The 13,562-nt window shown below is 42.2% G+C and overlaps 1 protein-coding gene across 1 annotated transcript; it reads right to left on the bottom strand.

Moving 5' to 3' along the window:
- Positions 1–741: 741 nt before the first annotated feature.
- LOC119307212 (disease resistance protein PIK6-NP-like) lies at positions 742–5,842 on the bottom strand. The gene is made up of 3 exons (XM_037583306.1): positions 5,640–5,842; positions 3,396–4,292; positions 742–2,995 (listed from the first exon to the last, which is right to left on the bottom strand). Exons 2-3 carry the CDS (start codon positions 4,205–4,207, stop codon positions 994–996), a joined length of 2,814 nt encoding a protein of 937 aa, XP_037439203.1. The 5' UTR covers positions 4,208–4,292; positions 5,640–5,842; the 3' UTR covers positions 742–993.
- Between the last annotated feature and the right edge of the window lie 7,720 nt (positions 5,843–13,562).

Here is a 13,562-nt window from a genome sequence, read left to right as displayed (position 1 = left end):
GGAGTTAATTAGTGTGAAGGGAGCCAGTAATGGTCCGTTGTTGTTCATTGATGTAGGATTATCATGTTCTAATTTAAGAAAAAAGGATTATCATGTTCTAATATGGCAGCCCCTGCCCCCTGCCCGTACACCTATACATATAGAAGTCTGAAACTAATAACTCAAGACTACCAATGCTAGATATAGGTCAGGCCGGCTAGAATAAATTCCAGTTCCAGAATTAGTGTAGCAACAGCCAGGTGGAAAAAGAACATTAGTTCCAGAATTGCTGGCGGTTCCCGCAAAAAGAAAAAGAAAAAAAAGAATAGGCGGATGCGGAGGAAAGGCATGGCTACTAAGAAAATCTTCAGCAGTCCTCCTATTCCAAGAAAAATGCAGAGACTCGAGACAAAAAACCTGCTCCAACAGTCTCCATATTCTGAATTTTTCCCATGGGCATAATTCACAAAACCAAATATTTATTGTTCGACAACCATCAACCAACATCAATCATGATTAGTAATTATCTAAATATTTTTCACACGCTGGATTCCTAAATAACGCAGACGTTTGTTCCACCAACCGTGTAATGTAGCATGTTTATCTTTTGACAAATAACACTACAATCTAACAAACCTTTTTAAGCTTTAATGTTAATCTTAGCAACACTAATTTTTTTAAGGAGGGCATCCCCAAATGGTAGCCTAGTGGTAAAACGCTCTTTGCAAAATCTTAGCAACACATGCCGTCCAAAAGAAAAATTCCTATATCTTCTGCATCTTTGGCCCATATCAACAACACTACACTTCACCAAGATATTGTGAGATATATGCTCGAATTCTTGTTTTTCTACCTCGCTAAGTAGCTAAATACTTTGCAACACCAAAATACGTAAGCGATTTAGTCCAAGCAAACTTGTACAAAATGTGCATCATATAAGAGTAAAAAGGAAACTTTTAAAATTGTCGAATGAGGTATGTGATGTGTACGCTTACATACACTGCACACTGACTTTCAGCCGCTTGCCTGGATCTCCTCTTCGGCATTGCCTTGCTCCTCCTTCACAATATGTTCGTCATCCCACGTTCGTATTTCCAGTGTGGGGTGGTACGGAAGGAGATCCGCCGTGTTCCTGATGGCCTCCTCCAACGCCTCCACATCCCGAACCGTCGCGCCGATGCAAATGATCTCAACAGCAAGATGCCTGAGGGAAGAGAGGTGCTGGATGCCAAAAGCAAGACCACTGCCTGCATCAAACGGAAGCCGCAGCTTCTCAAGCCCTGGCATGGCCCCAGATTCGAACATCAGGCCTTCCCCATTGCTCCAACAGGTGAAGTAGAACTCCTTTAGGCTTATGAACATGTCGCTACTTACGATGAGCCTTTGCTCAGGAGCAGCTGATCTTGATGTCAACCATAGAAACAGCAAAGCAGGCAAATCTCCAAGGATCTCCGGTGCACCCTCTTCTACTGGATCAATATTGATATCCAGGTAGGTGAGCTTGTTAAGTGATGCAACCCAAGCTGGCACTCTGGGGAAGAAATAGAACATGCCCATCTGAAACTTCTGGAGGAGATGAGGGGAAGGGAACCAAGAATCCAACAAGAAATCTATGCGCGAATATCTGTAGTTGCTTTGAATACTCAGGGATTGAAGGTTGAGTCTTCCCAGCCTGCAGAGCGATGAGACCAAGTTATCCATTAAAATTTCTTTATTGCTGTGCACATCGACAAGGCACCAGCATAGCCCAAGAATCCTCAGTTTAGTCAGATTGCCCAGCTCCAACAAACAAGATGCCAGGCTGTCCCGGTTGACTTTGATGTCTGATAGCTCCTGCAGGGCTTGCAGATTCCCAATTCCTTTGGGTAATTCCAGATTACTGACACGCAAACATGTTAAATGTTGCAGCTGAACAATGCTTTTGGGCATTTTCCTTATCTTCGTACACCCCATATCCAGAGTCCTCAAATGCTGTAGTTCTCCTAATTGTTCAGGGAGTGCAGAAATGCTTCTAACATTGAGTCGTAAATACTTCAACTGAAACAGCTTCCTCACATGTTCAAAGCAATTGCTCTCCATCTCCTCGCCATTTTCAATATCAAGTACTCGCAGAAATAGAAACTTCGAAAGTGAAGGCATCTTTTCAGCATACCCAACAATACTGAGTGATCGACAATGAGAAATGATTGCTGTTGATGGAACCATGATGTGCTCTTGGGAATAATAATTGAGGGATAGCCTGCGGATCTTATGCTGAAGCACGAATTTCTGTTTTTGGTCACCAAAGAAGGTGGCAAAGTTTTCTTCAGTTGACTTAGATGTAAGGAGATCAAGAATCATATCATGGACTCGGCATGAATCGACTCGACCGTCATATTGGATTTTCACTGGCTGAAGCATGCTCCTATTAATAAGATCATTAAAATAGCACTCTCCTACCTCCTCCAAATCTTGCCCACCATCAGTATTAATGAATCCTTCAGCGATCCACCTCCTTATCAATCGATCCTTCTCAATCTCATAATCCTCCGGAAATACACTTAGATACAGCAAACATGTCTTCAAATGGTGGGGAAGATCATCATAGCTAAAAGATAATATCCTTCTCATCTCTTCTACACCAGGATCCTTCTCCAATGTCGAACCGATTGAATTATACACCGACTCCCATTCTTCATTTGTACTACCTTTATTAGCCAATAAGCCTGCTATTGTAAGAATCGCTAATGGAGAACCACCACATTTTTTCAATATTTCCGACGAGCCCTCCTCCAGTCGAGGAGGACATATATCTCCCGAGCCAAATATTCGTTTGAAAAATAAACTCTTAGAGTTAGCTGTTGTAAGAGGCATTATTTCATAGACACGATCATGGTGAGGAGAGCAACATGACTTGGCTATATCAATACTACGTGTTGTCGTGATTATTCTGCTTCCCAGATCATTCACACACAAGGAACATTTGATAATCCTCCAAGCTTGAGTACTCCATATATCATCAATGACGACTAAGTACCTACAAAGTGCATGCAAATCTCTCATGAATAAGGAAACATTATGGACAAAAATACACACACAAGCATTTCTTTTCTATGTATTATCACGGACAGCCATTATCCCCTTTCCCAATGGTATGGCCACACCACGGAAGCTCAATTTAGTGTAGGCGGTTACGATTGTAAAGTAAGCATTTTAAGGCCTCTAAAAATATAACCACACAAACTGTGAACCAACACTATTCACAACTGCATATGTTCAGAATGTAACGAAAGCATCTATATATAGTTTAAGAGGTGTGTTAATTAAACAATTGTAGAAAGTAGTAGAATGACAAGGCTACTAAATAAAAATCAATATTGAAGAAAATATGATGCAGTACCAACAGCCAATTTCTCATTCAAAGTTCATGAACGTACCTCTTGTTCTTTAAAACATCTCTGATTGCGTCAATGAGCTTTCCCTCGTCCCATATATCTGTGCTAGGAAACTCTTGTGGGCAAACTTGAGAGAGTATATTTCTTAAGATCTTATTCACATCTGGTTGCTGTGACAATGAAACAAAAGCTCGACACTGGAACTGGCCTTCCAGTTTACAGTACACCTCATTCGCAAGGGTAGTTTTACCGAGACCTCCAAAACCCACAATGGATATGACCTTTAGCCGCTGCACTGATGCACCCACACCCTCCATTAGGCACTTGATGAGCTCATCTCTTGGCTGGTCAATACCGACAAGCCCATCCGGTTCAGCATAGAGTGAAGGTAAACGAGGGTCAATGGCCCTTGAGGTGCTAGTCTCGAAGGTGCGCTCATCAAGCTTATACCTCATACGTCGCTTGCTTGCATCTTCAACACGCGCCTTAAGTCCCTGGATTTGGCTGGAGATTTGATGGCGTGCCCTCAGTGCGTTGAGCTGCTGGAGCACACTTTGGACAAGACCTACAGCCTTAGACATGTCAGTTTGGCCAAGGCTTTTCATAAAGTCGTCAATGCAATCCTCGATGTCATAAGACATCTCCCGGACTTGGTTCCTCCATTCCTTGGTCTGCACATCAATATCACGGTCCACATCTGCCAGTCTCTGAAGGAGGGCGTTCATGCTGCTCAGTTCATCTTTCATGAACTCTACCTCCCTATGCACACCCTTCAGCTTTGCATACTCCTCCCCGAGCAGCGCGGTGAGCTTGCCGATGACAGAGGTCATTACCCCTGCCAAGGCGCTCACCATCTGCTGGATGTTTTATGAGTGTTGCTACCAAAATGCCCAGGTTTGCAGAAAAGGGCCCCAAGCTTCAGCACGACAAAGCAAACACCTGGCAATATATGTATGCATCATCACTAAGAGAGTAGGTCTGTAGGTATCATACTGAATAACAACCATAATTGCGACTGTAACTCCATAAGTGTCAATTACCGACCCAAATGCACAAGAATGCTACAAAAGTATGTGTACCCAATTTCACAATTTAGTACTCCCTCCGTCCCAAAATTCTTGTTTTAGATTTGTCTAAATACGGATGTATCAAGTCACCTTTTAGTATTAGATACATCCGTATCTAGGCAAATCTAAGACAAGAATTTTGGGACTGAGGGAGTAGAAAAGAAAACCCAGTCACAGTCAATTCAAGATGAACATGCAAATCCGCAATTTTTATCAGAATTCAATCACTCCCCAAATGACAAAATTTATTGTCGACATGAACTCCTGGTACATAGATACATGAATAAATGGTGACCATCCTATTTATCCGATTGTACCAGCTTCAGTCGAATCATTATTGCTAGAATAAAAGATCTGAAATTACGGTTTAAAATACCTTTGAGTTGCTACACTAGCTGACTAAGTCTACTGGAACTGGAATTATGAGTCCAGTCGCATGATTGATGGAGTTACTTTATGTCTTTTGAAAGCATCAGTTCGTGCACAAGAAACAGCAAATAGTAGGGCTCCAAATTAGTCTGGAAACCTGGTCGATAGATAATGGTGCTTGTTGAAGGCCAGGGAATTCCAAGGTGAGATAGGATACCCATATATGACAGTGGTTTAAGGACACACTAATATATACGCATCGTTAACTGCCTCCAATCTAGTGGGTCGGATGAGCCAGTATTTGGTTGTACCCCGCAACCAAATAAAGATCAGTTCTTGTCTGCATATACACACAAAAGTTGTGCTTGATCATCAAGATAAACTAATTGGTTTGCGTACATAGTACCGAGGTATATATATTAAAGTGATCAGAGGGTTGAACAACAGTGGAATACAAAACTTGTCAAATTCTCCAAGCAAGCATACGCGTACCAACTTTGCATCATGAAACTTGTCAACTATAACAACTGATTAAATAAGATTGCTTTTAGTATATTATATAAGATCTCCTTGTAAAAGAAGCAGGCTAGCAGATAAACAATTATTAGTACTTTTATTGTTATTGTCACCTTAGTTTCAGTAAGATCTATATGATGTCAACTATGACTGGTAAAGTACGATGGTAGCAGACTAGCGCGTACACAATTGTTTTTTTTTCCAGCAAGATCTATGTGCAGGAATACATCACTTACCACACCGCGGCGCCACCACACTCATACTTCTAAAACACCAACAAATTTCACTGCAGAAGTTGAAAAGTAGACCAAGCAAGCTATCTCACAGTCCATACCTGTTCGATGGAAGCCAGGCCAGCGCCGCCGCCGGCGAGATCAACAAATCCGCAGCGGCGAACGCGAGAGACGGCTATACGCCACCGGAGTGGAGAGCGGGAGCCGCTGGCTTCTGTGATGGGCGCAGAGGTCGCGGTGGTGGTGGCGGCGGCGGCCGGGAGCGGCGACCGTGGAAGCGAAGGTACAGAGCGCGAGCAGCCGCGGCACCTTGAGAAACTCAGAAGAGTGGGTGGCCGAGATTGCTGACTGATCTATAGGTTTGACTTTCATTTTCTTTCTATGGAAAAAATTAGGCAAGTACCATCTCAATCGATGGGATTAGTTATATTACTCCCTCCGTCTCATAATGTAAGATGTTTTTTATCAAAAAATATCTTACATTATGAAACGGAAAGAATACTCCCAAAGAACTGTACTGCATCATCTCCCTCCTATTCGGGAAAATACCAACGAAGCCAATGCTAAATATTTCTTAATCAATTATTCAAACACTATTGTATGGGTAACATCATAAATTTCCTCCCCTTTACCTAAATGGTTATCTACTTGCTGTCATGTTAGATATATCATGCTCTGCCTTTCCTTGGCATGGATATACACCTAATACTTGTGTACAATCATGTTTTATTTTCATTGGTCTGTTTAATCTGAAAATCACATTTTCCTTTCCATTCTTTTGTTTAACTAATCTAACTTATTTGAGCAGTGATAACTCCCTGCTTATGTCAACACCCTCAAGTACAACTTTGCCAGTAAGACCTTGTTACTATTGTTGTTAACATTCCGGTAACCACTGATGGACGAGAACTTTGTCTATTGGCCGCCTCGCCTTGCGATCGAGCAGGAAAATGGTTCTCTTCGTCCCCGGCTCTTGGTACCGACGTTGTTGCTAACATAGCTGACAAGCTATCCTCAGACATGCCTTTCTAACATGACCGTGCAAGATGTCACTGAAGGAAATATGCCCTAGAGGCAATAATAAAGTTATTATTTATTTCCTTATTTCATGATAAATGTTTATTATTCATGCTAGAATTGCATTAACCGGAAACTTAATACATGTGTGAATACATAGACAAAACATAGTGTCCCTAGTATGCCTCTACTTGACTAGCTGGTTAATCAAAGATGGTTATGTTTCCTAACCATAGACATGTGTTGTCATTTGATGAACGAGATCACATCATTAGAAGAATGATGTGATGGACATGACCCATTCGTTAGCCTAGCATTATGACCGTTACAGTTTCATTGCTACTGCTTTCTTCATGACTTATACATGTTCCTCAGACTATGAGATTATGCAACTCCCGAATACCGGAGGAACACCTTGTGTGCTATCAAACGTCACAACGTAAATGGGTGATTATAAAGATGCTCTACAGGTGTCTCCGAAGGTATTTGTTGGGTTGGCATAGATCGAGATTAGGATTTGTCACTCTGTGTTTCAGAGAGGTATCTCTGGGCCCTCTCGGTAATGCTCATCACTATAAGCCTTGCAAGAAATGTGACTAATGAGTTAGTTGCGGGACGACGTATTACGAAACGAGTAAAAAGACTTGCCGGTAACGAGATTGAACTAGGTATGATGATACCGACGATCGAATCTCGGGCAAGTAACATACCGATGACAAAGGGAACAACATATATTGTTATGTGGTTTGACCGATAAAAGATCTTCGTAGAATATGTAGGAGCCAATATGAGCATCCAGGTTCCGCTATTGGTTATTGATCGGAGATGTGTCTCGATCATGTCTACATAGTTCTCGAACCCGTAGGGTCCGCACGCTTAACGTTTGATGACGATATGTATTATGGGTTATGTGTTTTTGATGACCGAAGTTTGTTCGGTGTCTTGGATGAGATCACGGACATGACGAGGAGTCTCGAAATGGTTGAGACATAAATATTGATATATTGGACCATGTTATTCAGACACTGGAAGTGTTCCAGATTGTTTCGGGTAAAAACGGAGTGCCGGAGGGTTACCGGAACCCCCCGGGGGAACTAATGGGCCACCATGGGCCTTAGTGGAGAGAGAGGAGGGCAGCCAGGGCAGGCCGCGCGCCCTCCTTGGAGTCCGAATTGGACAAGGGAAGGGGGGGGGGCGCCCCCTTTTCCTACTCCCTCTCCCTCTCCTTCCTTCCCCCTCTTCCTTGGAGGGGAATCCTACTAGGACTAGAAAGTCCTAGTAGGACTCCCCCTCTTTGGGCGTGCCCCTAGGGCCGGCCGGCCTCCCCCTCCGTTCTTTATATACGGGGGCAGGGGGCACCCTAGAACACACAAGTTTCTCTTAGCCGTGTGTGGTGCCCCCCTCCACAGTTGCACACCTCGATCATACCATCGTAGTGCTTAGGTGAAGCCCTACGTCGGTAGCATCATCATCACCGGCGCCACGCCGTCGTGCTGACGAAACTCACCCTCGTCCTCAACTAGATCAAGAGCACGAGGGACGTCATCGAGCAGAACGTGTGCTGAACGCGGAGGTGCCGTACGTTCAGTACTTGATCGGTTGGATCGCGAAGAAGTTCAACTACATCAACCGCGTTATTAAACGCTTCCACTTTTGGTCTACGAGGGTACGTGGACACACTCTCCCCTCTCGTTGCTATGCATCACCTAGATAGATCTTGCGTGATTGTAGGTTTTTTTTTGAAATTACTGCGTTCCCCAACAGTGGCATCAGAGCCAGGTCTATGCGTAGATGTTTTATGCATGAGTAGAACACAAAGAGTTGTGGGCGATAATAGTCATACTACTTACCACCAACGTCTTACTTTGATTCAGCGGTATTGTTGGATGAAGCGGCCCGGACCGACATTACATGACCGCGTTCATGAGACTGGTTCTACTGACGTGCTTTTGCACATAGGTGGCTGGCGGGTGTCTGTTTCTCCAACTTTAGTTGAATCGAGTTTGACTATGATCGGTCCTTGTTGAAGGTTAAAACAACACACTTGACGAAAAATCGTTGTGGATTTGATGCGTAGGTAAGTATGATTCTTGCTAGAAGCCCGTAGCAGACACGTAAAACTTGTAACAACAAAGTAGAGGACGTCTAACTTGTTTTTGCAGGGCTTGCTGTGATGTGATATGGTCAAGACATGATGTGATATAAATTGTTATATGAGATGATCATGTTTTGTAACAGAGTTATCGACAACTGGCAGGAGCCATATGGTTGTCGCTTTATTGTATGCAATGCAATCTCCATGTAATTGCTTTACTTTATCACTAAGCGGTAGCGATAGTCGTAGAAGCAATAGTTGGTGAGACGACAACGATGCTACGATGGAGATCAAGGTGTCACGCCGGTGACGATGGAGATCATGACGATGCTTCGGTGATGGAGATCATAAGCTCAAGATGATGATGGCCATATCATGTCACATATTTTGATTGCATGTGATGTTTATCTTTTATGCATCTTATTTTTCTTAGTACGGCGGCATCATTATAAGATGACCCCTTACTAAATTTCAAGGTATAAGTGTTCTCCCTGAGTATGCACCATTGCTACAGTTCATCATGCCGAGACACCATGTGATGATCGGGTGTGATAAGCTCTACGTTCACATACAATGGGTGCAAGCCAGCTTTGCACACGCAGAATACTTGGGTTAAACTTGATGAGCCTAGCATATGCAGATATGGCCTCGGAACACTGAGACCGAAAGGTACGTGAATCATATAGTAGATATGATCAACATAGTGATGTTCACCATTGAAAGCTACTCCATCTCACGTGATGATCGGACATGGTTTAGTTGATTTGGATCACGTGATCATTTAGATGACTAGAGGGATGTCTATCTAAGTGGGAGTTCTTAAGTAATATGATTAATTGAACTTTAATTTATCATGAACATAGTCATGATAGTTATTTTGCATATATATGTTATTGTAGATCAATGGCCTGTGCTACCGTTCCTTTGAATTTTAATGCGTTCCTAGAGAAAGCTAAGTTGAAAGATGATGGTAGCAACTACACGGGATGGGTCCGTAACTTGAGGGTTATCCTCATTGCTGCACAGAAGAATTACGTCCTGGAAGCACCGTTAGGTGTACCACCCGCGCCAGCAACTGCAGACATTGTGAATGCCTGGCAGACGCGTGTTGATGACTACTCGATAGTTCAGTGTGCCATGCTCTACGACTTAGAATCGGGACTTCAAAGACGTTTTGAACATCATGGAGCATATGAGATGTTCCAAGAGTTGAAGTTAATATTTCAAGCAAATGCCCGAGTTGAGAGATATGAAGTATCCAACAAATTCTATAGCTGCAAAATGGAGGAGAATAGTTCTATCAGTGAACACATACTCAGAATGTCTGGGTACCATAACCACTTGACTCAACCGGGAGCTAATCTTCCTAATGCTAGTGTCATTGATAGAGTTCTTCAATCACTGCCACCAAGCTATAAAGGCTTCATGATGAACTATAATATGCAAGGGATGAACAAGACTATTCCCGAGCTCTTTGCGGTGCTAAAAGCTGCGGAGGTAGAAATCAAGAAGGAGCATCAAGTGTTGATGGTCAATAAGACCACTAGTTTCAAGAAAAAGGGCAAAGGGAAGAAGGGGAACTTCAAGAAGAACGGCAAGCAAGTTGCTGCTCAGGAGAAGAAACCCAAGTCTGGACCTAAGCCTGAAACTGAATGCTTCTACTACAAAGGGACTGGTCACTGGAAGCGAAACCGCCCCAAGTATTTGACGGATAAGAAGGATGGCAAAGTAAAAGGTATATTTGATATACATGTTATTGATGTGTACCTTACTAATGCTCGTAGTAGCGTCTGGGTATTTGATACTGGTTCTGTTGCTCATATTTGTAACTCGAAACAGGGGCTACGGATTAAACGAAGGTTGGCTAAGGACGAGGTGACGATGCGCGTGGGAAATGGTTCCAAGGTCGATGTGATCGCCGTCGGCACGCTACCTCTACATCTACCTTCGGGATTAGTTTTAGACCTGAATAATTGTTATTTGGTGCCAGCGTTGAGCATGAACATTATATCTGGATCTTGTTTAATGCGAGACGGTTATTCATTTAAATCAGAGAATAATGATTGTTCTATTTATATGAGTAATATCTTTTATGGTCATGCACCCTTGCTGAGTGGTCTATTTTTGTTGAATCTCGATCGTGATGATACACATATTTATAATATTGAAGCCAAAAGATGCAAAGTTGATAATGATAGTGCAACTTATTTGTGGCACTACCGTTTGGGTCATATCGGTGTAAAGCGCATGAAGAAACTCCATGATGATGGACTTTTGGAATCACTTGATTATGAATTACTTGGTGCTTGCGAACCGTGCCTCATGGGCAAGATGACTAAAACTCCGTTCTCCGGAAAAATGGAACGAGCTACTAACTTATTGGAAATAATACATACAGATGTATGTGGTCCAATGAGTGTTGAGGCTCGTGGCGGGTATCGTTATTTTCTTACCTTCACAGATGATTTGAGCAGATATGGTTATATCTACTTAATGAAGCATAAGTCTGAAACCTTTGAAAAGTTCAAAGAATTTTAGAGTGAAGTGGAAAATCATCGTAACAAGAAAATAAAGTTTCTACGATCTGATTGTGGAGGTGAATATTTGAGTTACGAGTTTGGTCTTCATTTGAAACAATATGGAATAGTTTCACAACTTACACCACCTGGAACACCACGGCGAAATGGTGTGTCTGAACGTCGTAACCGTACTTTATTGGATATGGTGCGATCTATGATGTCTCTTACTAATTTACTGCTATCATTTTGGGGTTATGCTTTAGAGACGGCTGCATTCACTTTAAATAGGGCACCATCAAAATCCGTTGAGACGACGCCTTATGAACTGTGGTTTGGCAAGAAACCAAAGTTGTCGTTTCTTAAAGTTTGGGGCTGCGATGCTTATGTGAAAAAGCTTCAACCTGATAAGCTCGAACCCAAATCGGATAAGTGCGTCTTCATAGGATACCCAAAGGAAACTGTTGGGTACACCTTCTATCAAAGATCCAAAGGCAAGGTATTCGTTGCTAAAAATGGATCCTTTCTAGAGAAGGAGATTCTCTCGAAAGAAGTAAGTGGGAGGAAAGTAGAACTTGATGAGGTAATTGTACCTTCTCCCTTATTGGAAAGTAGTTCATAACAGAAATCAGTTCCAGTGATTCCCACACCAATTAGTGAGGAAGCTAATGATGATGATCATGAAACTTCAGATCAAGTTACTACAGAACCTCGTAGGTCTTCCAGAGTACGATCTGCACCAGGGTGGTACAGTAATCCTGATCTGGAAGTCATGTTACTAGACCATAGTGAACCTACGAACTACGAGGAAGCGATGATGAGCCCATATTCTACGAAATGGCTTGAGGCCATGAAATCTGAGATGGGATCCATTTATGAGAACAAAGTGTGGACTTTGGTGGATTTTCCCGATGATCGGCAAGCCATAGAAAATAAATGGATGTTCAAGAAGAAGACTGACGCTGATGGTAATATTACTGTCTACAAAGCTTGACTTGTTGCGAAAGGTTTTTGACAAGTTCAAGGAGTTGACTACGATAAGACTTTCTCACCCGTAGCGATGCTTAAGTCTATCTGAATTATGTTAGCAATTGCCGCATTTTATGACTATGAAATTTGGTAGATGGATGTCAAAACTACATTCCTGAATGAATTTCTGGAAGAAGAGTTGTATATGATGCAACCAGAAGGTTTTGTCGATCCAAAGGGTGCTAACAAAGTGTGCAAGCTCCAGCGATCCATTTATGGACTGGTGCAAGCCTCTCGGAGTTGATAAACGCTTTGATAGTGTGATAAAAGCATATGGTTTTATACAGACTTTTGGAGAAGCCTGTATTTACAAGAAAGTGAGTGGGAGCTCTGTAGCATTTCTAATATTATATGTGGATGACATATTGTTGATTGTAAATGATATAGAATTTCTGGATGGCATTAAAGGATACTTGAATACGAGTTTTTCGATGAAAGACCTCGGGTGAAGCTGCTTACATATTGGGCTTCAAGATCTATAGAGATATATCAAGATGCTTAATTAGACTTTCACAAAGCACATACCTTGATAAAGTTTTGAAGAAGTTCAAAATGGATCAGTCAAAAAAAGGGTTCTTGCCTGTATTACAAGGTGTGAAGTTGAGTCAGACTCAATACCTGACCACTACAGAAGATAGAGAGAAAATGAAAGTCATTCCCTATGCTTCAGCCATAGGTTCTATCATGTATGCAATGCTGTCTACTAGACCTGATGTGTGCCTTGCTATAAGTATAGCAGGGAGGTACCAAAGTAATCCTGGAGTGGAGCACTAGACAACGGTCAAGAACATCCTGAAATACCTGAAAATGACCAAGGATATGTTTCTCATTTATGGAGTTGACAAAGAGCTCGTCGTAAATGGTTACGTCGATGCAAGCTTTGACACTGATCTGGATGACTCTAAGTCACAATCCGGATACGTATTTTTATTGAATGTGTTGGAAATATGCCCTAGAGGCAATAATAAAAGGATTATTATTATATTTCCTTGTTCATGATAATTGTCTTTATTCATGCTATAATTGTATTATCCGGAAATCGTAATACACGTGTGAATACACAGACCATAATATGTCCCTAGTAAGCCTCTAGTTGACTAGCTCGTTGATCAACAGATAGTCATGGTTTCCTGACTATGGACATTAGATGTCGTTGATAACGGGATCACATCAATAGGAGAATGATGTGATGGACAAGACCCAATCCTAAGCATAGCACAAGATCGTGTAGTTCGTTTTGCTAGAGCTTTTCCAATGTCAAGTATCTTTTCCTTAGACCATGAGATTGTGTAACTCCCGGATACCGTAGGAGTGCTTTGGGTGTACCAAACATCACAACATAACTGGGTGACTATAAAGGTGCACTA

The sequence above is a fragment of the Triticum dicoccoides genome, chromosome 5B (assembly GCF_002162155.2).
Source record: "Triticum dicoccoides isolate Atlit2015 ecotype Zavitan chromosome 5B, WEW_v2.0, whole genome shotgun sequence".
Lineage (NCBI taxonomy): Eukaryota > Viridiplantae > Streptophyta > Magnoliopsida > Poales > Poaceae > Triticum > Triticum dicoccoides.
The sequence above is the reverse complement of the archived record's forward strand: the minus strand, read 5'-3'. Positions and strand labels throughout refer to the sequence as shown.